The sequence below is a fragment of the Lipophrys pholis genome (assembly GCF_963383615.2).
Source record: "Lipophrys pholis genome assembly, chromosome: 9".
NCBI lineage: Eukaryota > Metazoa > Chordata > Actinopteri > Blenniiformes > Blenniidae > Lipophrys > Lipophrys pholis.
The window spans coordinates 31,950,773-31,978,341 of NC_137639.1; the positions used below are offsets into that span (position 1 = coordinate 31,950,773).

Consider the following 27,569-nt stretch of genomic DNA (forward strand, 5'->3'; position numbering starts at 1 on the left):
CCTCAATGCGCTATTAAAACTCACACTGCCATCAAGTAGAGGTCAGGGAGACAGCCACCTACAGCGCAACGCACACACATACTTAACATCTATCACTGAGGATTTAGACAGAAAAACCGCACACTCCTACACACCGGTTCTGTGTAAACAGGCGTGTGTGTGTGTGTGTGTGTGTGTGTGTGTGTGTGTGTGTGTGTGTGTGTGTGTGTGTGTGTGTGTGTGTGTGTGTGTGTGTGTGTCTCAGGGTGGCTGTTAACACACTGAAGGACAAGGTTGCTCATACCGTGAACACCCCCAGTGAATACAAGTGCGTGAAACATAACATCTAATATTGACCGAACCACAAATCCTAAAGCAGATTACGAACGTCTGCATGGGTTGAATTTACACTCGGCCACAACGTGCGTTCCTCAAAATAGGCGATTGTGTCTAAACAATGGAAACCCTTCTTTGTTCAGTATTCTCCAGAATAAAAGCATTGTGTAAAGTTCAGAAGTGGCAGAGATTAATGTCTGCTGTGTGACTGTCTGTGATGTGGAAAATTTGTATAAATAGAAAAGCTCCAGTCAGTGTTGACAGTCTACCCTCAGCACCGAGGCTGTGTACGGTTTGAAATTATAGCAGATTGTTCTGGTTATGATTAAATTTAGAGTTATTAAATTATAGCCAACGCAGCATTACTTCGTGCTGGTTCACGCTTCCCAAAACTGCATTTTATTTCACTTTTTTGAGGAAGATAAAACAAGCCTTTATTTTTCCCCACAATACCAAATCACACATTTCTGCAAAGATCATCATGCAGCTGGAAAATTATCATTATATATCATAATAAAAAACTAAGATTTCTTTTCAAATGCAAACTATAACTGAGTACAGTAGTTCATAATTAAACAAAACCCTAATTATTTCAGTTAACTTATTCTGTGTTTTCTGTGTATTTTTATGTATTTGTTGTTTACATTCTTTGTTTATTCTTTTTATCTTTAAAGCAATTTGTAACAACGGTTTTGAAAACTGCAATATAAGCAAAATTACTACACTGATATTACTATTACTTCATTAGATGTTGCTCTTTCATTAATACTCCAGAAAAGTGAACACAAGTAAGCTCCCCAGCAGGGAGAGCCTGGGCTGAACTGTCAGGTGTGTGGGGATCATTTGCCACCCTGAAAAGCCGAGTCACGGTTGGAAAAAACGCTCACACTCAAACACCCGACACAACCACGTATCATCACTATGAGCAGAAGTGTTAAGACCCAAAAATGAGAAGCGTGCTGTGCCACATCTGCAATCAAGCACATGTAATTTCACATGCCCACACCCAGGTATCACGCGTCAAAGAGCCCAGTGTGAGAGCGCCGCTGCTCAGACACAGTGGAGGAAACAGGGCTGTATTAGTGTCATTAATAAGACATGTTGAACAAGCACATGGAGCCGCCAACAAAGCACAGAGGCTGGCTGCACACTGCAGTGGGCAGAGTTTCACTTCTGAGTGTGTGTGTGAGAGAGACGGTAAAAATGTCAGCATATATGAGAAAGAGCAAAGTGTGTGGAAGTGGAGGTGAACGTGCTCATGTAGGCTTTTGTACTGGAGTGTGAGCGCCAGCTCATGTGCGTCTGTACGTGTCTGTGAGTGACCGCGTGTGTGTTTGCATGTGTCCATGTGTCTGACCAAAGCCTGAAAACAGCAGTCCACGCTCTGAGTGTGTGTGTGTGTGTGTGTGTGTGGCCTCAGTGTGACCCAAACCCAAAGGCAGCCCAGCTATTAGAGCTGTATTAGTACAGAGCTGCTATTACTGGGCCTACAGCACAGCTAAATGGCAGCTATTACAGACTAACACACACACACACTCACGTGTATGAGCAGTCATGGCTTGCAAAAACACTTCGACACACACACACACACACACACACACACACACACACACACACACACACACACACACACACACACACACACACACACACACACACACACACACACACACACACACACACACACACACACACACACACACACACACACACACACACACACACACACACACACACACACACACACACACACACACACACACACACACGTAAAACAATTGAAGCTTTTCATATCCAAACACACATTTTGAACGTCAGAGTGCTGCCACACATCATCAGTGAAGAAAGTGAAGCGAAGCTACATCAGCAGAAACAAAACCTCCATCCTGTGTCCATGTGTGTATCAATCATTACAAGTGTGTACACGTGTTTATGTTTGAGCCAGTCAACCAGTTGAACATCTCACTTTCTTGTGCACGATGTGAAGTGAGTGAGGAAAGGTCCAACAGCAGCGCAGCTTCCTCATATCAAATCATCCCAGGATAACAACACAGTTAACTTTAGCAAGAATTACACAAAAGAAAACGGTAAAAACTGAAAACTTTGACTTTAGAACGGTTCCAACGGTGAACAGGCGAACTCGAAATAGCAGAAAGAGTTCAAATAAGGTAGTCGGTGTAACTGATGTGACCTAAAATTTCAAGTATAGAACATGCTAATTAAACAGGAGGCCATCAGAGAAACCTTGTGGTGCCCGCCACTAATCACATGTTATCACAATATCTCTGGTTTGATAATGGCCTGAATGACTTTCAAGACCACAGAGAACAACTTCAAGCTGAATCCACTGCAGATTTCAAGGGGACCAATGCAGATGGTAAGACCATCAGGACTGGAACCAGGTCTGACAATGGCAGAGAGGAAAGACACGACAACAGAACAAGGCCTTCAGCAAACCATCTAGATTCTGTTCTGCTTGGTCCAACTTTAGGTCCTGCTGCGGGACGGACGGACGGACACACAACCTTCTCGCTATAAGTGTTAACCATTAAACCACTTATCTTCTTTATGTGGCATGATGTGAACCATCAGCTGTCCTTATTTTGGTTTGTTTCTACAGGGTCTGCTTTAAAAGCTGCAGAATATTCTTCCATTACTCAAAACTTGGTTAAATTGTCAAAATGAGAAAATAAAAAGCATCTGTTCTCCTCAAGGTGGATGTGGATAAGGCCCTCAGTATTCACACTGCAGCTGAACTTTGACCTTCCTGGGAGGTGGGCAAAAAGGAATTCCCCCTTCAGGGGGCAATACAGAATGCCATTCATTCAAGATTTTTCAAGATAGACCTCATTTCAGGGGCACTTCAGAGCCTGTACTGCCACCCAGTGGTACAAGCTGTAAACAACAGCAAAAGAAAGGATGATGTCACGCAAGTTTCTGCTGAACATGTATTTGTTTCTGTGTGATTATCTTGTGTACTGTGTCAGGACGTTGACGATGTAGCGCACGTGTACTTTTTGGTTTTTGACCTTGTGAGGGAGACACTAAATAGCAGATTTGCTCGAATTCAGCTGATGACATCATCTATCTTTTACAGCGATTTGTCTATATTAAGGTCACTAGATTCTGCAGTTGACACCAGCTGACAATGGACAAAGGCCGAGTCCATCCTGGACAGGTTTCCAGTCCTTCACAGGACAAACACTAAGAGACATTACAACTCTGGACAGTTTAGAGTCAAAAACCAACCTCAAGCACATGTTTACTGACTGTAGGAGAAAAATCTGATGAGAACATTGAAAGCACACACACAGACAAAGAGATGTAATCCCCCCCAGTGAAAGGCTTGTTATTCCATACTGGATCTAAGGAACTGTGCAAATCACAACTCTGTACATCCTTCTTCATTACACATCTTATAGTTTTATGTTTGCAATGTAATATTCATCAGTGTGTAAAACTAACAAGTCACAGGTTTTGCATAAAGGGATGAACAATTAAACCATTTTTAGCTTCTGCTTTACAATGACAGGAAAGATTGACATTGAAAGATCTGAAAGGGGCATTAAGTGGAGAATTGGAACCTGGCTTTAGCATTAAGCTCAAAATTTAGGCTGAGGTTGTGGTAAAACGTGATGTTTGACATTAAATTACAAAATAATGCCAATGAGGAGTCTCTAAAAGAAAGAAAAGAAAGTCACTGATGTATAGAGACTCTTGTGGTACACCGGGTTGAGTCTTGACCTTGACTGTCCAGGAAGGCACCTGAGACAGGAAGGGCATCCGGCACGAAAACTAGCCAAGGCTAAGTTACAAGTTGCTGTGGTCACCTCTGTCAAAAAGGACTAAACATCCAGGAGTTTATGTGTGTGAGCGCAGGACAAGGACTGTTTATCCTGGTGTGTATTTTGTAGCGCGTGAGTGTGTTTGAGAGCTCGCTTAACATCTCCAAGCCTGAGCAGAACGACCGCAAAACACGTGGAAACACAGTCACACTTGTTGGTCTGTGGTATGAAGTACACACGTGCATCCAGTACTGGCCAAGGTATTGGTTTTAATGAGTCTGCACAGTTCTTTCTATCAGTCACACACACACACACACACACACACACACACACACACACACACACACACACACACACACACACACACACACACACACACACACACACACACACACACACACACACACACACACACACACACACACACACACACACACACACACACACACACACACACACACACACACACACACACACACACACACACACACACACACACACACACACACACCTCTTGACAATACAGACTTTATTTGCAAATGCCATTTTCTTTCCTTTGAAGGGGGTTCCCCGAGTGTGAGAGTGTGTGTGTCTGTGTGCATGTGCCTGCTTGTGTGTGTTTTTCTTGGATGCCACATACCAGCGACCTGAGGGCTTTCCCCTACTTGGTTTTTCCAAAAGCCCAATTGACTAAAAAGAGAGAGCAGCTCCATGACCTCCCTCTGTTTCCCGCTTTCGCTCTTATTACAGACATTTATAGTTTCATATATTTGTCCAATGCTGCCAATCACTACTTTTGCCAAGGGACTTGAGCAGATGTTCTTACGCACAAACACACGCACACACACACGCACGCACGCACGCACACACACGCACACTGTTGAGTTCCTATACTGTTGTGAGAACAACCTTTGACAATGCATGTTTGAAGGAATGAGGACCAGCTTTACTTGTCCTCCATCCCAGGCTTTAAAATCAAACATTCTCATAAAGACAGATGAAGAAAAGCTGAGAGAGGCTGGCGAAATCATAAATCAATCACTGATCCTAGTAGACGCGAGGTGTTCTTTCCTATAAATGACATACACATGTGTGTGAAAGCCTGAGCTGTGAGAGAGAAGTCTTTCTAAGCATTGTGATCCTCGTGTGTTTCATCCACCGGCTTTTAAAAATGAAGACCAAATAAAGACAACAAGCGGGGCTGTTTGTTTGACCTGCAAACTCATTGGACAATTATGTAGAGCAGCAGGTTGCTTTTTGTTACTGCAGAGGTCACCTTTCATGAATGAAGAGAAATCATCCGTTCATCTACCTGTGACTCCTCCAAAGGTGCCGTACGTCATGTTGCAGGCCGTTCTTTGCAGGTTGTGCTCATACACCAACTTCAGCTGGTACTGGTCACCGTGCTCCACATTCCCTGCAGTGCCTGAAACAGACAGATGAAAATGAGTCGATAAGTTGAATCACTACAACGTGAGTGAAGGGAGCAGTAGTGATAAAAGTGTATGCAATCATTACCAGACACAGAGTAGACCGACAGCTTCCTGGGGTGAAGGACAGCTAAATGAAGAAGCTCCGAACACCTGAAAAGACAGTAAACTTCAAGTTTACCGTGTAATAAAGCCAAGCAGAAGTTCAAATACAAGTAGTAAGTTGTCTAACAGGACTTGTGAAGGTAAAGTTTCCTCAGACATTTCAACAGGCCAGATGCTTCCTGCCACTGTGGTTAAATCCACGTTCTCAGCTAAAGGGTGGTATCCACTCCTATTTTAACTCATACTTCGAAAATAATTACCCAGGCAGCTGTTGGATTTTTCTTTTTAAACATTGGTTATGGTTGAGGTGTAGGTGATGTTCCAGTGAAGCTGATCCTAGATTTTCACTTATTGACATTACCACAAAACCACCGAGAAGGAATGTGCCCACTTTGTGGACGTGGAACAAACGCCGCCCTCCCGACTTCAAACCAATGTTTTTATGTTTGTTGAGAGAACAACAAGAAGGCAGCAAAAGTCTGGATCCCACAAGTTTTCTTTCTTCCCTGGAAAACCACACTCATCAGTGCTGAAACAAAACCTTTCACCATCTGCCCACCTCCGTCTGCCCTCACAATATTTACAATGTGCTTCACTGTCCAGGCCGCTCACCAAAATGCCCACCAGTCTCTGAAAAATGTTGTGCAGAGAAACCACGAGTAACCAAACACGACATCTTCCAAACAGATTGATTTACTTGGATTCTGCTCCCAGTGTGATGATGTGGGAACCCTTCGGGGAGGACCGCAGCTTTTCCCAGAACTCTGTCTTACCAGGAGGTTCATGTGCAGCCGCAGCGAGGCTACATGAGGCATTCGTTTCCAAATTAATGGTAAAGCAAGGCAACAGTTTCCTGAGTGAGACAATGGGTATTTCAAGGTGTTTACATCCTAATAATTGTACGTTTGCTGCACATTTCCAGCAAAATACTGTATTTTGTGATTTGATATTGATATTTTGTGAACGTGGGACTGAGAGAGTTCATGAATCCTCATTCACCAAATTAGGAGATGAAAAACTGCATCTATAGATCCCGTTGCACAGATTGCATTGCTGTAAAGCTGCAGACATAGTGCAGCGGGGCTTTCCTGCTGGCTTGTGACTCTCAATGCTGAGTTTGATAAAGTAGAATTGTGTAGAATCAGGTTCATTTGTATGTAAGAAAATAGTAGCAACAAACTAGATGCAAATAATAAAGAAGTGATCGATAATGAAAATCAAATGTTGCTTTTAGCTCCACAATCTGTGATTATTCTGCAGTTCAGTACAGTTTTATCAATCTGATTTGATATGTCACCTTTCAGATCATAAAATGCAACTAAATGTGGCTCAGAAATGCAAAAAAAAACCAACATTTGCAGACATACACACTAAACACAACATTCAAAGTAATTTCTACTTTATTTAAGAGGGACAGAACAGAGAGCGTTGGTACAACACTAGCAACTGATGCCATGCCCATGAGCCATCGCGCCAAAGGCTCATTTGCAGACCCGGTCCCCAACATGAAACAGACACAAGCAAACAGTTGTACACAGTTATACATAAAACATGATATAGTATAAATAGTTTGCCGATTTTTTTAAAATGTATTTAATGTCCGCATGCTGGGTTGGTCTTTAAGCAGCGCTTTGCTTTGCTGTTGAACTGGTCCAGATCTGTGAGGGTTTCTGGTTGTTCCAGATCTGTGAGGGTTTCTGGTTGTTCCAGGTCTGTGAGGGTTTCTAGTTGTTCCAGACCTGTGAGGGTTTCTAGTTGTTCCAGACCTGTGAGGGTTTCTAGTTGTTCCAGATCTGTGAGGGTTTCTAGTTGATCCAGATCTGTGGACCCTGACCTGAGAAGCTGCTGGTTTACAGTCACCGTCTGCAGCGCCCCTAGTGGTGACACCACATTTATACATCATTTTGCATACAAACTCAGGCGCAACATTATACACACATTTAAAGTTTAATTTTAAGAACGAGTATTTAATAAAACTGTCGAGACTTAAAAAATTGTGTTTTTCTAAAATTGTCCAGTAGTGCCGCCTCATGGGCTGTCCTCCTGTCCATCTCTGTTAGTGCCTGTTTGTACAGAGAGGGGACAGTTTTCATGTCCCCACACAGTGAAACAAGATGAGACGTGAGAGAATCATTGAGAGGAAGAACAATTTAGCATCATTCGTGGATAAACAAGGTTTTATTAAACGGAAGCAATTCAAGTTGGTCTGGATCCTTTGTGATATTGTCTTTGTGTCCACGTCCAATTCTAAGTGGCGGTCCCAGACAACCCCCAGACATTTTGTGTCTCAACATTATCAACTGTTTTTTTGTTTCTCAGTATCTGGAAGTTCTCCAGGGATTTATTGCGCAGAGAGAAACACATAGCCACTGTTTTTGAATGATTCAAAGACAGACAGTTGTCCTCTAACCATGGCGAGACACTGACCAACTGTTTGTTGAGTAACTCTCCAGCCATTTCTGGAGTCTTAGCTGGGACATATATAATGGTGTCAGCAGTATAAAGTTGACACTCAGCCTCTTTGCAGACGTTTGGCAGGTCATTTATGTAAAGACAGAACAGCAGGGGGCCCAGTATGGAGCCTTGAGGAATCCCTCAGTCCCTAATAAAAATAAAGAAAACAGGGACGCCGGTACATTTCTGAGTTTCTAGTAAAAGATGATCAAACTGTAAAGGACGTATAAGATAGCAATTAAAATCAAATCACTGCGTAAACTAGAGAAGTGGACAATCGTCTCTCAGCAGAAATGTTTGCTCGCAGGACAAAAAAATAACTCAGTAGGACTCAGAACAAAACCTAAGGACCCGCCTGAGGTCAAAGGGAAAGCTGTGTCGAGAATCAGTCACTGTGGGCGAATATTACAATATGAAGCAAAACTAATTGACAAAACACAGAAATAAAACGGCTTGACTGAAGCAGGACACGAGTCCTTAATTAAATGCAGTATTTCACTCTTTTTTTTTTTTTTTAATAAGAGTGAGCAGCATCAAATTTGACTTTGGGCTCTGCACAACAATCCCAGATTTCCATGGGCGGCCCTTTGGAAAAATGAACTACTGATGCCTTTAACCTGTGCAGTAAAAGCAGGAACATTCTGAGAGGTGGTAGTGAAACGGAAATGATTCAGTCTCCATGTTCAAATGCCACATCTGTCCTATTTGCTATACGATCCCACCTTTTCTCCCGTTTGTCTATCCTCTTCTCCACATTGACAGTCTCAGCTACGACATGCCTCCTAATCACGTTTATTCAAAACAACTTGGGGACATTTGCAGAACCTTCTTGCCCTTGAACTAAACATGGGCAGGTTTTAACATTGAACTGTGCCAGAACTAAGCAGCATGAGGAACTTTGGCTTCCAGCAGCTATTCTAGCAACTCAGCAGTGAGCCTGATATTATCAGCAAGACTATGTTTGGGCTGCGGGCCTTAGAGATGAGGCTAAACCATGAGCAGGGAGAAAACCTCCAGACGCTCTCGGTTTGGCGTTAGAGTGCATTGCAGAGAGAGAAAAATACATATGTTAATGTGGTGGCAAGTAAGAGCTGGGATGGTTTTTCTATGAATGAAAAAGTAGTGCAATAAGTTATGAATGGGTGTTTCTGCCTGGAGGTTTGAAGCAGGCTTTATTACAGGCTATACTATGAATGATTATAATTCACAGAAGGTCATGACATGAAGGTAAAGAAGAAACTATGATCCATTTCTGCATTAAAGCACATTTGTGGATCACAGAGGAGATTGAGTTGCGATTGCACGACAGTTACTCTGCTTACTTTGGCCACCATGACAGCTCTAAGCTGCAGTTTTTAACCTGCTCTAAACTCAACATATATTCAAAGGTTTGCTTTAACAACACTGCAAATTCCACAAATGTGATCCTTTGATGACGTGAATTATTTAGGTTCATGTCTTTTTGAATAGTTTGAATGACTGGGTTATTCTGTTAACAGAATGTGTTATCTCCTTGTGTAGATTGAATACATCAGTGCATCAGTCAGATTACATAAACTACTATATTTTTGGAAACCTTTGGTAGAATATCGTCAGTCCTTCATGGAAACAACATAGTAGAGTATTCATAGACTGTAACTCTAGTTGCTTCATGGCAGTGTTCGGTGAATCTGATTGGCATTAGCCTGCAGCCATGCAAATACGTCACTGTTAACATGCAGGAGGAGGAGGAGGAGGAGGAGGAGGAGGAGGAGGAGGAGGAGGAGGAGGAGGAGGAGGAGGAGGAGGAGGAGGAGGAGGAGGATCAGATTATCTACACACTCAATGGTCTTGCTGATCTGTAGTGACTTAATAAATCAGGATTGTGTTAAAGCTGAAAGCAGTAGTACAACTAATGACTGCAAATGCCAGCTGTACCTTCTTTCACTCAGCTAAACTTTTGTGCGATTGATCTTAGTTGGAACTCCCACATTACGTCTTGTAACTCACATTCCAACAGGACAGAAGATCAAAATTCGGATTCAAAATCCAGCCCTGGTTGGATTCCATGTCATTAAAAGACCTTTGGTAGCTTTGTCCCAGGTTTCTCTGTTGTACTTACGAGACAAACTTGCCCACTTCCACCTGGATGATGGCATTCTGCAGCTGGACTTCGAGAAGCTGAGCCTCGACTGGACCTCCTTCAGTGGACTTGGTGGGATTTGGGGAGAAGATTCTCAGCATCCCCATGTAGCTGCCCACTACAACTTTGTCTGCACAATTAGAACGACAGTCACATATTTCTGTCAAAGCAAGGAGAACATGAGCATTGCCAATTTAAGGCCAGGCCTTGCTTGTAAAACAAATCAATTGATTTCAAGCAATTGCCAGAGAAAATACAGGTAAAATAAAAATCCCTGAAAGAGATCATAACGGATTTATACAACAGAGGAAATTTGTTTTCATGACATCACAATGATCCAGCATTTAGTCAAACATACATAACTTTACCTGTGCTTATTTCCTGTTTTTAGTCCAATCATTATAATGCTAGTGCAAGTCAAACAAATAAACAAAGCTTTGAAAAGCCACGGAATCGGGTCACCTGGACTTGGTCCACTATCCAAGGTGCGTCATCAGTTCATACTCTTCCCTTAACTTGGCTGGACAATCTGAATATATGGTGGGATGTTAATTTAAAAACAATGCTCCAACATTTCCCTGAAACTTACAGAACTACAGCTCAATGGTTTAGATAAGCCGACACACAGAATCTAGAATGTGTCCAGCTTTTGAATGAGGTTCTGAAAAAAAACATTATTTATCATTCAATCTCAATTCAACCTATGTGTGTGTGTGTGTGTGTGTGTGTGTGTGTGTGTGTGTGTGTGTGTGTGTGTGTGTGTGTGTGTGTGTGTGTGTGTGTGTGTGTGTGTGTGTGTGTACATCTTGATGTATTATAAGCAACACACTACTCGTCTTAGGTTTATTGAAGCAGTAGTTTGTGTACAGTCCATCAAAAGAAGCACTATATTACTATTAACTAATCCTCATCATGAGCATATTATTGGAATACACACTCACCATGTCCAGTACCACTGTTGTCCACATCGCCGACACAAAGGCATCCCTGGTCAAACTCCTCGCCCTCGCCGAGCGCTGCTGACCACCAATCACGGGCCTTAAACAGCGACATTCTGCCTCTGACCAAAGAAGAGGAATCTTGAGTTAGAGTTTGTAAACAGGAGAATCGACATGTAACGTTCTATTAAACCATTTGTCTATGCAAGGGATGTTAAACATTTCAATTCAGGTGCCACATTCATTCCAATTTCATCTGGAGTGGGCAGCAAAGGTAAAACAGTGTCATAACAAGCTTAAAATTCAAACTTCAAAATTGTTCTTTGTTGTGGCCGAGAGTATATGCAATGGAAATGTCTATATTTTGACAAAACCAAACAATTACTAAAGAAAATCACTACAATCTCCACATAAAGTTCATTTTAATGAAACCATCTGGTGCAAAATACGATGAAATGTCCCAAGAACTTCTGAAGCTGCTGGAGCCTCCTGCAGTCTGGTTTTGGCACACGGGCCTGATTATAGATTATTCTTCATAAGTTTCAAATGATGTGAAATAATGTGTTACTGACAGACTAACACTGTTACACAAAATATCACGCATCAAAAGATAGATTGAGGAATTAACCTTTGTCAGTGTGAACCCTGACACACTGAGCAGCTACAGGTGGAGTCGTGAGGTCAAGAGCACCACAGTTTATAATGGAGACGGGCTTAGCACTGCTTATTCACATCCGTTACCAGATTTATCCTGCTGGCACAACACTGAACCACCAGCCCAGTGGCCAGTACAAAGGCTGTCTGGATAATCAGTTGGACCAGAAAGGAGGAGCCTGAGCCATTGTCACGATGACAGCTAGGAACACTGTCCCAAAGCACAGGAGAGCAAGTGCATCCCACTTCTGGCAGGACGAGAGGCCGACTAGTCACATGACTTCAAGCTTGTGTGTGTGAGTGAGGAGGGACGGGGAGGAGGGGTTGATGGAGGGGGGGTGTAGGTGGGGGCAAGCAGCTTTTCTCCTTGCTAAGTGCTGAGCAGGTGGAACAGGCAGATAATCCAGACGGAGAGAATCCCTCCTGGTCGCAGTGCATCGCCATACAGGCCTGAGCTGGCAGCACTATGTGAACGTCCAACTCGTATTAAAATCATCAACAATTAATGTAAGAACACACGGATACTGACAGAAGCAACAACTGGGTCATCCTGTGTTGTGACTTTTATTCATTTTAATCTACAAAAACTTCAACGGTATCTGTTATACCAGCATCATCTTGTCTGCTTCATTGACTTAAATGACAAAATCTATTGCACATTACATTCATTTTTAACCGTCGCGTTATACCAAACAGTGCTTCTAATACTTTTAAAATGTTCAGCAACTGATTTTTACAGTCATACAACATGAGGTGCAATATTCTAACTGTATCTGTTGTTGCAGAACCTGAACAAAACTCTACACTCTCTATGAGCTCTATCACTGTTGCTGCTTGAATCAGAAAATCAACAGACCCACTGTCATTTCTTGAAATCTTTGAGAGTGTAACTCAGAAAGCTTCATAGCTTCAGCATGAGGTATCCAAAACACATTCTTGTTCATGTGTTTGTCAGATCTCTTGTAACTTATCAAGGCTAACAAGCACACTGATGCTGAGACACATACAATTAACCTATAATCAATAGCATGGAACTGCTAAATGGGAATAAAATGTGATGGTAACAAGTACACCCTTCTATCTACATATTAACTGAACAGACGATCATTGATTTGTTAAGTAAAGTGTGTCACATTACATTGGATCTCATGAATAATCATGGCAAAACTACATCCTAAGAAGTTTCAAGAAAAACGAGTAGCACTTAAAAACACTGCCATTAATCAGAAAGCTGCAGCTCCTTGTTTTACCTGTACAGGAGAGGAGCAGGTGAGTCTGTACTTGTTGTTCAGAATACTCTTGAGTTTCAATACACCTGTGTATTTGTGTACTGTGTTGCACTGCATTCCCAAAAGGACTCCTGTTTGACTAACGTTTAAGGTAGTGAACGCCAGAGACCCAAACTGTCTGGAGCTCCAGCATCCAGAAGAGTAAAGTTACCGAGCAGCGAGCGTCAAGCTGGATGAATTAACTTTAGCTTAGCCGGCTAATTAGTTAGCTCTCCAAATCACCTGGGTCCGAGCTAGCGAGCTCACAAACGCTGTTGCCGAGTTTCTTTGACGGATTTTCCACTTTCGGCGGAGTTTCCGAGCTTTTCCTACCTTTACAAAAACGGCCCCGGTCTGTTTTAACCGCAGGTTTCTTACTCCTTCTTCACACAAACATCACATTTCTCCACCTCTTGCCTGCTGCCATCGTCCTGTTGTCATGGCACTGACGCTCGGAGGAGGAGGAGCTGCAAGGCATCATGGGAAACCGAGTCTTTGCCAACGGGCTATTTAAATACTGTGTACATGGGTCGTACTTGAACCCACGACCTTCTCACTGTGAGGCAAGAGTTTATATGTTATGCTATACAATAACTTTCAATTTAATTTAATTTAATTTAATTTAATTTAATTTAATTTAATTTAATTTAAATTATTTTATTTTATTGTATTTTATTTTATTTTATTTTATTTTATTTTAATATGACCCCCTCATACTTGCTGAGTAAGAGCATAAATCAAATGATTGGGTTTATATGTAAAAACCTTTTACTGATCAACCCAGAAAGAAAACGGAGGTGTAATGAGTGTGTGAAAGGTTAAAGGTCACCACTCTGCTTGACTCCGTCTCAGACGTACTCATACAAGATGAACCATCTCAGACCTCTGAGGTCCTCAACAAGAGGTTTACTAATTGTTCCCAGAGTCAGAAGAAACAAGGCAAAGCAGCTTTTAATTTCCGATGCTCGTCACCCGGTGGAACAAACTTCCTGCCGACTCACTTCTTTTAAATCAGGACTTAAAACACTAATATTTTTTGGGGTCTTTCATTAAACAATATTATATATCTATTCTCAATGCTATGCTTTTTTAAATGTATTTCATATGTAAAGAATGTTAATTGCCTTGCTTTAATGTGTTTCCTATATTTCCATGGAAACCACTGTGAATGGCCTTTTGTGTGAATTGTGCTTTTGAAATAAACCTGCCTTGCCGAACCAAAATCTTAATAGTGGTAAATTAAATATTACATTTTGAACACATTGCATTCTAAATATAGCTGAAGATGCTGGATAGCGATTATCGTTTGTAGGTAGACGAATGAATATTTGGAAAAAGAAATTCTAGTCTAATAACAGTAAAAACATGTAATATATATTTTTTTAAACATCAAATAAGGATGGACTGCCTTTACAAAGATAAGTTTCATAAGAACTGATGCCTGTACTGTGATGTATTTCGTCGTTTCTTTGATGGTGATCCCTGAACTTCACTAATTATAGGTTGCAAAGTCTTTTCTGAAAAGTTAAGGGCTCGTCCGGGATTTGAACCCGGGACCTCTCGCACCCTAAGCGAGAATCATACCCCTAGACCAACGAGCCATGTTTTCAGAGGTACTGGACTGACTGTATGTTTCTGCAGTTATGCCACGTTGTCTGAGTTTTACTGTGTCCTGGGATCCACTTAAAAAGATTCTGGCGATCTGTTGCCCCCTGCAGGATATTTGTGTTACTGCACCATGCTCAAAGTGTCCCCCTTTGTCATTTTCTTGTATTTTTTCAGAGATGGTTTTCTGTTTTGTCTATTTTTTAACTGTTAAAGTTCACACGTGTTGTCACACTGCTGTTGTAGCTCAAGTAATTGAACGAGTTACCTTATAAAACAAGAGAAAATGTGCAGCAACTTCAGATGTAAAAGATTGGGCTCATCCAGGAAGTCTCGCACCAAAAGCAAGAATCATACCCCGAGACCAACGAGCCATGAAAAGTTGGTGTTTTTATGTAGATAAAACAATAAAGACAACCGATAGTCCTACCATCACCCTGCAGGATGAGGATGACACTGCAGCCAAAGCCATTTCATTCTAACTTCCAGTAATCCAGCTGCAACATCACTCGTCTTCAGAATACTGTCCTTTCTGATAAAATACCTTCAAGCATAAGCACATTCTTTTGATTGATTATTTGTTTTCCGCAAGCGTATAAATATAAATACTGCTTGATGGTGTTTAAGATAAGATAAGATATCCCTTTATTTAGGTCACTAAGTACGAGACATCAATTCAGCTGCTCCACTTTTCACACCACAGTAAGAAGTTTAAATATACTGCAGGAAGCTCACAAGTAAAATATGTGCATTATGTGGACAATTGCAACTCAGATATCCAAAAATGTGGAAAGGCGTTTTCATCTAGGGAGTCCCACTAAAGGACATACACTGTAAATGCTATAACAAATAATCCTGCGCAGTAATGTATTTAGAAGGAACACTTCTAAACCACATGACACGACATTAAACAGCATCACACTCTCTGAGGGATGGAGGTCCAGTGTGATCAACTGCAGAGCTTCACAAAAGGACTTTTTATTGCATTTTATAATCACGCCATGAAAGAAGAAGCCATTTGCTTATAAAAATAAAACACACCAGTCTGAACCTCAGAAAATATGTCCAAGTGCAGAGAAACAAATATATACTTCCATATAACGCCCACATGTACAGTATGACAGTATTATTCCCCTTTTAACTGATATAGTCCATATAGATATAGATCTTAGTCTCCCGTTTCTGTGACATAAACTCAACAATAAGAAAAGGCAACATGCAGGTGATAGCAGCACATCAAAAACAGACAAATTCAAAGAGCACATTCAACACAACAGGGCGAGACAAACTGAGACACGTTGAGTCTTTTGATAAAAACAAGGTCAAATATATTGGAGGTAGAACTCGATTCCACCACAGAGTGAAGAGCTGACGAGCCGACTGTCAGTGGATTCAGATGAACCATCATCTCTAGTTCATAACAACATCTCAAGGCATCGGTTATAATTCCTGTTGATGAGAAACTCTAACACCTCTTTAACCTTTAACACTGGCATGAAAGATGCTTGTTTGGGTGAGTTATAAATGTCCAATGTATAATCAAGCGTCTCTTTTTCTGTGAAGTAACTTAAAAACAAGTGTAAACACGGCTTTCTTATGTGCAAGAACTACTTTCTACTTCCACACATCCAAACTACCGCCACATGTGCCGGGGCTCCTTTGTCCCCATACGTAAAATTTAAAGTGCGTTTCCTCACTTTCCTCCCAATCGGCTCAGTCTCATCTCTTAAAGCTAAATAAATACTGTGGGTGGCCGTCCCGTGTCTGAGCCACGCGTCTTTCACGAACTGAATTACTTCAGCCATTTCAAAGCTGTGCCAGATATGTGTTGTTAAAATGAAGAGCAGCTCGGGTTGAAAAGCTGCTCTTCTCAAGATGGATCGTGTAATTAGAGTACCTGAGGTGCTGGGATTGCTCCAAAAATCAGAAAGCACCGGGTTTATTGTATAAAATACGACTGTAGTAAAGATAAAATCCTGGGAATATCCACGGTAACGGAGTGAGAGCTGAAGGTGACCTATGGTCTCACTTTGGGTTAATCAGTCATCGTAACATGTGGGAGAAGACATCAGAAACAAGTAACATTGACGAAACACGCTTGAGACAGACTTTTAGAAGAGTTCATTCAGGGGATTTAAAATGTCTTTTCAAAAGGCTGTTAGAGGGTGAAAGGTGGAGGAGCTGGGGGAGTCTTCCAGAGCTGGATGATGCAGGTGGGGGAGCCATCTTGTTATAAAACCTTCTGGAGGATGGCATTGGGCACTTCCAGAGTCTCGTCCTTCACCAGGACGATGTCATAACAGTCCAGATATTTGTCCAGGCGCTCCTCTACCTGCAGGGGGAGACAGCAGGGAGACGGAGACGGGGTCAGGTCAGGACAGACATCATGGAGCGTCACAGAGCTCACACTCAAACGAGGGTAATAAAATGTTCATTCTCTCTACCAGAGGGGCAAATAAATGGTAGCATGCTATTTAACAATTATTGGCAATTGGACCAATTTATTAAAAAAAATAAATAAAAGCTAACTTGAGAGCTTATAACTCAACCTCATTGATCATTTCCACGTTAAAATGTATTTAGTTGTAAAATGTTTTAGTTCAACTTTAGGGTCTTTCTTTCATCGTTATATTTAGAAAATATGTTGGGGGCACATATGAGGCCACAAGTTGCCCATTTCTATTTAAATGAAGAAAAACCCACATCTATTGGTAGCAGGCAGCTGCTGTACGGCCCCCCTCACCCCCCTCACCCCCCTCACCCCCCTCACCTCCCTCACCCCCCTCACCCCCCTCACCTCCCTCACCTCCCTCACCCCCCTCACCCCCCTCACCTCCCTCACCCCCCTCACCTCCGCTGGATATTTAGAAGTGATAAACCACGTGTGTTTCTCAGGTCTGTGTTTGTGCACCTTGTCATTTAAGAAGCCGATCTTGAGGATGTTCTCCACGTTGGGCGCCCCGTCGGCCATGCTGAGGTCCCCCAGCGAGTCGCCCATCAGGACGATGTTGCAGTACTCCTTCAGCTGTTTGAAGTACTCCGTGTTCCTCAGGGCGCCGTCGTGCTTGTTGTAGACGTGGATCAGCTCCCCTTTGAATCCCCGCAGGACGCCCTGCGACACACAGCGGGTCACCCACCTGGGCTTTCAAAGTGAACGTCCGGCGGCGGCGGCGGCGGCGGCTGCAGGAGCTAAAGAGGACTCACGTTGTCATCGAAGTCCATGAAGTTGGACACCACCTTGACGTTGGGGTGGTAGACTCCAGACTGGTGGAGGATCTCCTCCAGCACGTCGCCGAGGCCGGCGGAAAAAATGAAGACGGGCACACCGTGCTGCTGCAGGCGGTCGAAGAACTGCTCAAAGCCTTCTCTGAAACCCAGAAGCAGCTTGTTGTTCCACAGGCTGCACATCAGAACCTCACTCCTCCTCCTCCTCCTCCTCCCCCCCCCCCCCCCCCCGCAGCGGCACGCACCTGAGAGCGGCGTCGGACTCCCTCACCACCTCGGGCAGCTTGTCTTTCTCTATCCGCTGCTCCACCAGAAGCGTGTGGGACTTGAAATACCTGGAAACAAACAGCCGCACATTTCCAAAGGTTTGGACTCACAACTCCAGCGACATTGAAGAGGACGGTGTCGTCATACGTGTGGGCGCTCACCACTCCACCATGAAGGGGTATTTCTCCTCCATGGTGAGGTGAGGGTCGATCTCAATGGGGTAGTATTTATTCTTCAGCTGCAGCAGCTTCTGCCGGCACTCCTCCGTCACCAGTTTGCAGTTATCGATGATATCTGTGCAGAGGTCACAGACGGCCATGATATAATGTCCCCGAGTCATTCGTACCCACAGGAGGTCACCATGCTGCTCTGGGGGTCGTTTTCACTCACTGTGACACGTGGGGCAGCGTTTGCCGTTGACCGCAAACTTGCTCAACGTCATGTCGAAGTCAGTGATGATCTGAAAGCAGGAAAGGTCACATTCTCTGACGGAATTCAAACTCGTGACCTCCAGCACCATTTAAAGACGAGAGTTTAAAACCAATAAGAAATATCAACATTTGACAGTTTAAGGAAACGTGTGAGTTCAAACTAATAATACGATATCCAACGATGCATCAAGCGCTTTTCTTAAATCACATTTCTTTTGAATTGTTTGGTCATTTACTGGTTTATTTTGGGAATGAATGAAGTGTTTTCTACTCCAACTTGTATTGTCTTTAATTGCTATAGGTAATTGAGTTTAGTTTGATATGTAACTATATCTTAATATTTGCATGTTTCCAGCTGTGATATAAGTAAGATGTTAAATATTGTGCATGTAAACACAAAGCACTGTGGATGAGTAGGAAAAAGCTCCTATTGCTGATGATTACCTACATTTTCTATGTTTATTTCATTAGAACCAGAAGGCAGAAGTGTCGAACTTGTTTAATTCAGAGGTCATATAAATATAGAATTATAAATATTCTCCTGTCATTTGTGCAACACAATGAAAATGTTCACATTTTATTTTGGTTGTGTTCCATTGATAAACCTGTTCAGCCCTCGTCATTGTAAAGGGTATACCATATTTTATTTTCTTTAACCACAAAACTCCAGAAAACTAAAAGGTTGATAATATCCTCATCCTATATGTGAGATTTATTTAAAAGTTGGGCTCGTCCGGGATTTGAACCCGGGACCTCTCGCACCCTAAGCGAGAATCATACCCCTAGACCAACGAGCCACACGTACAAACCTCCACATCTGTGTGTGTGAGCTTCAGGCTCCTGCAACAGTGTCGAGGTCTGCTGATGTGGCATCTCCACGTAACGCCTCATCTAAACAGCACACCCTGGTGGCCAACATTATCATCTAAACAGCACACCCTGGTGGCCAACATTATCATCTAAACAGCACACCCTGGTGGCCAACATTATCATCTAAACAGCACACCCTGGTGGCCAACATTATTCTTCTCATGCTGTATAATGCAGGCTGCTGGTTATCTCTGGTTATCTCTGGTTACGCTCTGCACCAGGCTTCATTTCTGCCAACTCAGTTGTGATTTGAAGACAAAAATTGTATTTATATTATTAATAATTTATATGTACCAGACATATTCTGTCTTCATGTTCTACAGCAATGTAACCGAATAAAAAGAATAGATATCCACGGAACAAAAACTGAGCAGATATAAAAACTTAGCTGCATTACAATGACGCAAAATTTCATAGAATAGGATATCCTTTATTGTCTTTATGTGATTTACAGCAAAACTGGAGAGCTGCTCCTCTTGTAGTGCAAATGAACACAATTAAACAAATAAAAATAGTGCCTTTAATCTTTTTTTAAATACTGTGATATACAAAAGAATAGTGCAATATGGAAATATTGTTTCCTTTCATATATGCAATTATTTAACAACAAAAGATAAAAGTGTCTTTATCATAAATCGTATATTGTAATTAGTGCAATGCTCAAAATGATCAGCTGACATTGACCAGTGTAAGTAGAGTTTGAAAGCTAAGCTGGGGGAACGCTGGTTTAAGTGCAACCACTCCAAGAGTGCAGGTAGTTTAGGAAATATGAAACTATTGGAACCAAAGCATAAGTCTGCTTTTTTACCAGTTCTGCTGAACAGGCACGTGAGCGGCCATGTAACAGCAGATCTGCTCTTATAATGTTCTTGATATGTTTCCAAGCTGCAAAGGTTACAGTTGAAATCGTCTCTGAGGTCTATTCTTATTTGAGATACTTCCTTTGGTGCACTTTCTGTCGCATAACGTGAACGACAGCCAGCGTGTGTACTAACTTGACTCCACCACCAGATGGCACTGTGTGTGGGTGTTTTTGATTCAGGGCTCATTCCTGTACCTGCAGTTTGGAAGCTCCTCCTTTGATGAGGCCACAGATGATCTGCTCCACCCTCTCGGGGTCCTTCATGTGGACCGTGCTTTTCTCAAACTGAGGCATCTGGAGGGACGCAGACAAAGAGACGGAGACATTTCACTCTGGAATAACATTCAAATGCCTGTCAAACACAGCATGACAGAATATTTCTTCAGTGTGAACGAAATGCTTTGGATTGAATCGTTTGGATCGTTGTCGTTCGGCCTCCAGGACGAAGAGGATGAGGACGATGGAGTGGAGTTCCTGTGTTCAGAGTTTAGAGCTGACCTACATGTGAGCTAAAAAGAGGTAAATATTAAGGTGACATGTCCTGACTTGAACGTGTCTTCTACATGCCAATATGCCGTTACGCAAGTCAAATTAAAATGACTGACATTTTCTTAACACTGCCAGCAACACACACACACACACACACACACACACACACACACACACACACACACACACACACACACACACACACACACACACACACTCGTGGACGGTGTGTGTTTCAGGGTGAAACAGCTGATGTGTTGGAATGTGTTGGAGTTGAGTAACAACACAGAACCACAGCAGCGTCACCTCGTCTCTTAATGTCCAGTTGTAAGTCGCTGGACTGTTTTAATCGTCCAGGTAAACGTACGCGACAATTCAATCAATTTAATCGCTGAAATCAAGTTGCTTCCCCCGACGTCAGGCGGCGATTCGAACTCATTCAGCTCGTCAATACTGACCTGCGAGGTCAGAGGTCACACCAATAGTCAGCACCGAGATATCAAGCCAGAAACCCAGAGGCAGGAAAATGTTCACGTCGGGTTAACCCTTTAATACACCAGACGCATTCCTTTATTCAACCTAACCCATCCTGGTCGGACTTCTCAGGTTACAAGCAGGACGATTCGTTTGTGCTCAGATATCGCTGTGTTGTTTTTGACGCAATATAAATAAAGTTGTTTGTTTAAAAATTGTTTAAATGAAGTTTAGTCATCATAAGGCTAAATGGAATTTGAATTTAAAAGCTTAATTTCCATTGGATGAACACTTTAAATTAGGACATGTAAAAAGGTCCATAAAGATATTTCAAGCTAAGCTGCATATGCAAAAGAAGAAGTCCAGTCCAATCCGCTCCACAAAATGATTTTCTGTCATTTTCTGCCCGCGGCTGTTTCATGTGAGCAAATTGATCCCGAATCCTCATGTTACTGCTTCTGACTGTGGAATGGAAACCAGACGGAGGAGAATGAGAAAGAAGATTCTAAAGAAGTTCAGATGATAAACATTTCAGTCAAACTCCAGGAAGAACGGACAGATATTAAACCAAAATCTGCAAAACTTCAACACATTCATCTGTTGGGTTCTGATTGTAGCTTCAGTTCCACCAAACGTATTATTCCACAAGTTCCAGCTCAATGCAGCAAAGTGTCTCCGGAGCCAGAACAGCGCAGGTTAGTGGGAGTGGACCGAGTGCAGCGGCTCAAAAAGGTTTGTAAAGTTCTGCTTCATGAAAACATGGAACCATAAAGCTGCAGATGCGGTTTTCTGCACAGTCACAAATAAACAGCAGAACGTCTCCAGGCTCCAGAACTCCACGGGAACAACAAGCCCCACTTATATAATCTGGATTGAACTTTTTGGCACCTCATGAATTACTCCAATATGACACTGGTCCGACACTCGACACTGGGAAGACTCGATAAAAATAAACGAGCGTTCCTTTAATACCCACCGTGAAAACACTCATTTCTCAACCACGCAAAACTAAATCATGCATCTGGAACTGAGGAACTCTTGTACGCAAAGATGGTGTTTGTTTCTCACAAAATAACGACACGGAGCTGAAGTTTTCTTCATTTCGTGGAGAAATAAACGATTCAAAGACAAAAACACGCCGACGCCGTTTGAAGTTCTGTTCTTTGTGAAAGTAGATCAAAGTTAGAAGTGAAAAAACTGACTGAAGGCCGGAGATAAAGCATCATAATAATAATAATAATAATCCCAATGATAGTAAGAGGTGAACATGGGTAGTTCACACTTTGAGGAGAACAAGTTGTTCTCTTCCACCATCAGGGTGACCTGGATACAAGCAGAAACACATTCTTACCTCGGGTCTGTTGTCTCAGCTGGAACAAGAGTGAGGAAAAGATTGTGTGGCTGCCGTGGGCTTTTATAGCAGCGGGGCGGGGGCCGGGGGGGGGGGCGGGGGGCAGTCCCCGAAAATAGATTAGACAACACAAACCCTGCCCTCGAACCACAACACCACTGCACCAACAAACAGTCTAACACACGTGGAAACGTGATGACAAGCAGCTTTTGTGCTGAATCAGCGACGTTCCCGATGTCTGTCCACTCCACAGGAACTTTATCTGAGACCAGTTCGTTGGTCTGAAACGGGAGAAGAACAGTTTATAGTCGCCGTCCTGAACAAAAGAGCCCTGAGAGATACCGTGTGAACCTTTACTCACAACCCCCAGCCACGATATGGAGTTTTAAAGGAAGTGACTCAGGCTGGACGTTTTACCGCAGCAACGTCCTGAAACCTGAAACACACTTCTTAGTTCAGGCTCGGCAGCTTCTCCTCTCCACTGGCACTCAACGCTAAAATACTGACTTAATAACATTTAAATGGTAACCTTTTGACGTGCAATTTCAACTTGTAGTGACACCTTCTCCTCGAGCTGTTGCATCATGGGAGTTTTCACCACCATCTCTGTGTCTGCGACCATGAAGACACTTCTTTTATCTTTAAATCTGTTTTCTTTGAAGGTTTGCTCGGTGGTTCGGTGGAAGGGAGTTTGACACTAACCTTCAGTGACATCATGTGGAAGCTTCGTCATTATGAGCGGCGTTATCGTCTCACATTTTACGGGGAAAGAGTCTTAATTAAAATGTGTTAATAGAGAAAAGCTTCAGTGGATCTACATCTCCAGATGAACAATCTACCAAACAACATCCTGTTTTAAAACCTAACCAAACCCTGCCACGCAGCAAGTGAAGACGTTTCCATGGATCAAGCAGAAGGACTAACATATTGGGAGCGGAATAGTGACGACAGACGTTTAAATGTTCGGCTGACTGGTCCAGAGCGACGTGTGAACCGGGGGAACTACACCTTTAATCCAGACACTTTTAGTCAACAGCAGCAATAAACCCGCCTTGTTAAAACTCCATTTAGTATGAAAAGAGAAAGTTAAAGTGACATGAGTGGACTATATTCCATTATATGTAAATATTGTAGCAGGCCAATTAAAATAAAGAACAGAAATGATGACAAAGTGAATCCATGATATTTATTAAAGCTGCTCTTAATGTTTTGGCTCTTTGATGAACTTCTGTGTGGCGCTGGAGCCTTAATGTCCAAACAAATCTTAACAATGCGCTGCACTCTGCCCGTCTCTGGAAAACTCTGTGTGTCACCACTGAAGCGGCGTCCACAGGTGTAAACATCCAGCGGGCTGAGCGTGGACATTCACCAGCAGCACGCAGTAACACAGGGGAAGCGCTGCACCAGAGGTCGCAGGGGTCAAGGTTCAGCCGGAGCATCGGGCGGTTTGGTGAATCAACAGTCGGTCGGTCCCGCTTCACCTGGAACGTCACGCAAACACACCGACCAGAGACGGCAGGTTTTCTTTCACAGGTCACTGGTTGACTCTGTGTTTTGTAATTCATCTTAAATTCCATGAACACAGTTCTTGTGTGGAATGGAAACCTCCCGGTGGCCCAGAGATCCAAAGACCTCCGACTCAAGATAACAAGATCAGCGGAGGCGAGGCGAGGCGAGGCGAGGCGAGGAGACGCGAGGAGACGCAAGGCGAGGAGACGCGACGCGAGGCGTGGAGACGCGAGGGGAGGAGACGCGAGGCGACGTGAGGCGACGCGAGGGGAGGAGACGCGAGGCGACGTGAGGCGACGCGAGGGGAGGAGACGCGAGGCGACGTGAGGCGACGCGAGGGGAGGAGACGCAAGGAGACGCGAGGCGAGGAGACGCGAGGGGAGGAGATGCGAGGCGAGGCGAGGCAACGCGAGGAGACGCGAGGCAACGCGAGGAGACGCAAGGCGAGGAGACGCGACGCGAGGAGACGCGACGCGAGGCGTGGAGACGCGAGGGGAGGAGACGCGACGCGAGGAGATGCGACGCGACGCGAGGCGACGTGACGCCAGGCGAGGCGAGGCGATGCGAGGAGACGCAAGGCGAGGAGACGCGAGGGGAGGAGACGCGAGGCGACGCGAGGAGACGCAAGGAGACGCGAGGCGAGGAGATGCGAGGCAACGCGAGGAGACGCGAGGCGAGGAGACGCGAGGGGAGGAGACGCGAGGCGACGTGAGGCGACGCGACGCGAGGAGACGCGAGGGGAGGAGATGCGAGGCGAGGCGAGGCAAGGCGAGGAGACGCGAGGGGAGGAGACGTGAGGCGACGTGAGGCGACGCGACGCGAGGAGACGCAAGGAGACGCGAGGCGAGGAGATGCGAGGCGAGGCGAGGCAACGCGAGGAGACGCAAGGCGAGGAGACGCGACGCGAGGCGTGGAGACGCGAGGGGAGGAGACGCGACGCGAGGCGACGCGACGCCAGGCGAGGCGAGGCGATGCGAGGAGACGCGAGGCGAGGAGACGCGAGGCGAGGAGACGCGATGCGAGGAGACGCAAGGCGAGGAGACGCAAGGAGACGCGAGGCGAGGAGACACGAGGAGACGCAAGGCGAGGCGACGCGAGGAGACGCAAGGAGACGCAAGGCGAGGAGACGCGAGGAGACGCAAGGAGACGCAAGGCGAGGAGACGCGACGCGAGGCGACGCCAGGCGAGGCGAGGCGATGCGAGGAGACGCGAGGCGAGGAGACGCAAGGCGAGGAGACGCAAGGAGACGTGAGGCGAGGCGAGGAGACGCAAGGCGAGGCGACGCGAGGAGACGCAAGGAGACGCAAGGCGAGGAGACGCGACGCGAGGCGACGCCAGGCGAGGCGAAGCGAGGCGACGCGAGGCGAGGAGACGCGAGGCGAGGAGACGCGAGGCGAGGAGACGCGAGGCGAGGAGACGCGAGGCGAGGAGACGCGAGGCGAGGAGACGCGAGGCGGGGTCGTGTTGTTGTTGTATCGATCAATTCCCAGATTCTCAGAGTTCCAATCATCATGAAACATTTCGTGCTGGAAAACTTTTCCTGCTTTCAAGGAAATCTGCTTTTCTTTAGAACAACATGTTGTTAAACCTTTGAACTGTGAACGTGTTTCTACTGGAATTAAACCTCTTTGTCTGGAATCTGACAGAACCAGATTGTTTCACGACTCAAAGTGAGAATAGATTTTCTCCTTTTCTCTCCAAAACCAAAACGTAGGAAACAACAGCTTCTGCACCAGTTTAAATGTGCACTTAAAAATATATTTCATTTCAAACTTCATTTAGGCTTTTTAAAAAGAATCATAAAAAGAAAATGGGAAAAATTTTAAAAAGCAAAATATGAAAAAGAGAAAGAAAAACACAAAGAGAAAAAAATAAAAGCACAAAAAAGCAGAAATATAGAAATAAAAATTTGAAAAAAAAAAGAAGTAATATTTATGAACAAAAGAAATAGAAAACGATAAAAGGAAACAAGAAATGTGAAAAACCAAAAGAAGAAAAACAACAAGAATGAAAACAGCAAAAAATTATTAACATAAAATAGGAAAAAAAAATATTTAAAAAAAGGAAAAAATTCAAATGTTGGAAAGCAGAGGAACAAAAGAAATTAATTTAAAACATTTTTTAAAGATCAAAGGAAACAGGAAAACGAATCATTTTTTTAAAGTAAAAAAAGACAAAAAGAACTACAGATAAAATTTATTTTAAAAAAATTCTTAAAAAAGGCAATTGAGAGAAAAAGTGGCTGAAATGAAATAAAATAAAGTTGTAGTACAGTCGACCAGAAAAGTGACGCAATTAAATGTAAAATGTGTTTTTAAAAAATGAATAAATTCAGAGAAAGGATAAAGAACAGAAATAAATATATAAAGTTTGACAAAAAGGACATTTTCAGCTCTCTGCTGTGTTTTCTACTAAAACTTCCAGTTCCTAAGAACCCCGGTAGGAAACCCAGCGACAACACGTCCCGTCAGCATTTAAAGGTTGTGATAACCTGAGAGTACAAGTCAATACTTCGATCTGCTGAACAAAGTGACCCGTCGCCTCCGAACAGGGAAACAAAGCTCAGACGCTTTTCTACAGAACTTCTGCTGCCGTTTGGCCGTTTGGCCGTTTGGACGTTTGGACGCTGCTTTGTGTGTCGCAGCCAAAGACAAGAGAAGACGACAGCGCCGAGCTTTGTGAGCGTCACAGAGGATCCGGCGGCTGCAAATGAGGAGCAACCAGCAACTAGCAACTAGCAACCAGCAACCAGCAACCAGCAACCAGCGACCAGCAACCAGCAACCAGCGACCAGCAAAGCAAGAAATTCTCCACTCCTGTTCTGCAGTTCCTGCTTTTCTCTTTCCTCCCGATGACGATCTCCTCCCAGGAGAGTAAACCTGTTGGGGGTTTGTTTACATGACGAAAGTATTAAAGCCTTCAAATACACGGATAAGTACTTAGAAACTCCTCAGAGCTATTAATAGCGTTACAAGTGGCCCCATGTTACTTTACCGTTTCTCTCACCTTCTACACATTTTAATTGTCCCGCCGCTCCTGCAGATATTATTCCTGTTTAGTTTTAGTCTGAACTATTTGGACTGTTTGAAAAGTTTTGTGTTTTTTTTTTGTTCAAATTTTAAACTTAATAAATTCTAATCATTTAATTTTTTTTTGAAGTTGTTTTGTGGTTTTAGTTATTTTCCCCCATTTTAGTTACTACTAGTTAAATAATCCTTATTCTTCTTCTCTAAACACGCCCCCAGTTCCTCCCATTGGGGAGGGGGGGGGGGGTGTTCGTCATGGCGACAGCCACCTGCTGCTCATGATAACAGAATGTGGTTCTGCTGATCCAAGTTCAGGCTTCTAAACTTCTAAACTTCTAAACTTCTCTTTGGCTTGAACTGGTTTTATTTTGAAATGCTCACAACCTTCC

At 43.6% G+C, this 27,569-nt stretch overlaps 2 protein-coding genes across 4 annotated transcripts in view; both read right to left on the reverse strand.

The window, feature by feature from the left end:
- The window catches only part of bbs9 (Bardet-Biedl syndrome 9), a 165,174-nt gene extending 151,656 nt beyond the window's left edge, over nucleotides 1-13,518 (reverse strand). For both annotated transcript variants that reach the window (XM_080471039.1, XM_080471038.1), the window contains exons 1-5: nucleotides 13,405-13,518; nucleotides 11,153-11,271; nucleotides 10,191-10,341; nucleotides 5,619-5,683; nucleotides 5,413-5,526 (exon numbers count right to left, since the gene is read on the reverse strand). In XM_080471039.1, the coding sequence (XP_080327165.1) occupies nucleotides 5,413-5,526; nucleotides 5,619-5,683; nucleotides 10,191-10,341; nucleotides 11,153-11,264 (442 nt within the window). In that variant the 5' untranslated portion in view covers nucleotides 11,265-11,271; nucleotides 13,405-13,518. The remainder of the gene's footprint in view (nucleotides 1-5,412; nucleotides 5,527-5,618; nucleotides 5,684-10,190; nucleotides 10,342-11,152; nucleotides 11,272-13,404) is intronic.
- A 2,084-nt stretch (nucleotides 13,519-15,602) lies between these two features.
- On the reverse strand, nucleotides 15,603-23,022 carry nt5c3a (5'-nucleotidase, cytosolic IIIA). Of its 2 annotated transcripts, XR_013935612.1 has the most exons (9): nucleotides 22,646-22,981; nucleotides 20,527-20,625; nucleotides 18,559-18,628; nucleotides 18,330-18,462; nucleotides 18,147-18,236; nucleotides 17,881-18,043; nucleotides 17,588-17,788; nucleotides 16,574-17,008; nucleotides 15,603-16,523 (listed from the first exon to the last, which is right to left on the reverse strand). XR_013935612.1 is itself a non-coding variant. In XM_080471270.1 (8 exons), the coding sequence occupies exons 2-8, from the start codon at nucleotides 20,623-20,625 to the stop codon at nucleotides 16,907-16,909; spliced, it is 858 nt and encodes a 285-aa protein (XP_080327396.1). In that variant the 5' UTR covers nucleotides 22,646-23,022; the 3' UTR covers nucleotides 15,603-16,906. The 2 variants fall into 2 exon arrangements, 1 of the variants encoding a protein (XP_080327396.1); XM_080471270.1 differs by having other exon boundaries at nucleotides 15,603-17,008; nucleotides 22,646-23,022.
- Nucleotides 23,023-27,569: the final 4,547 nt, after the last annotated feature.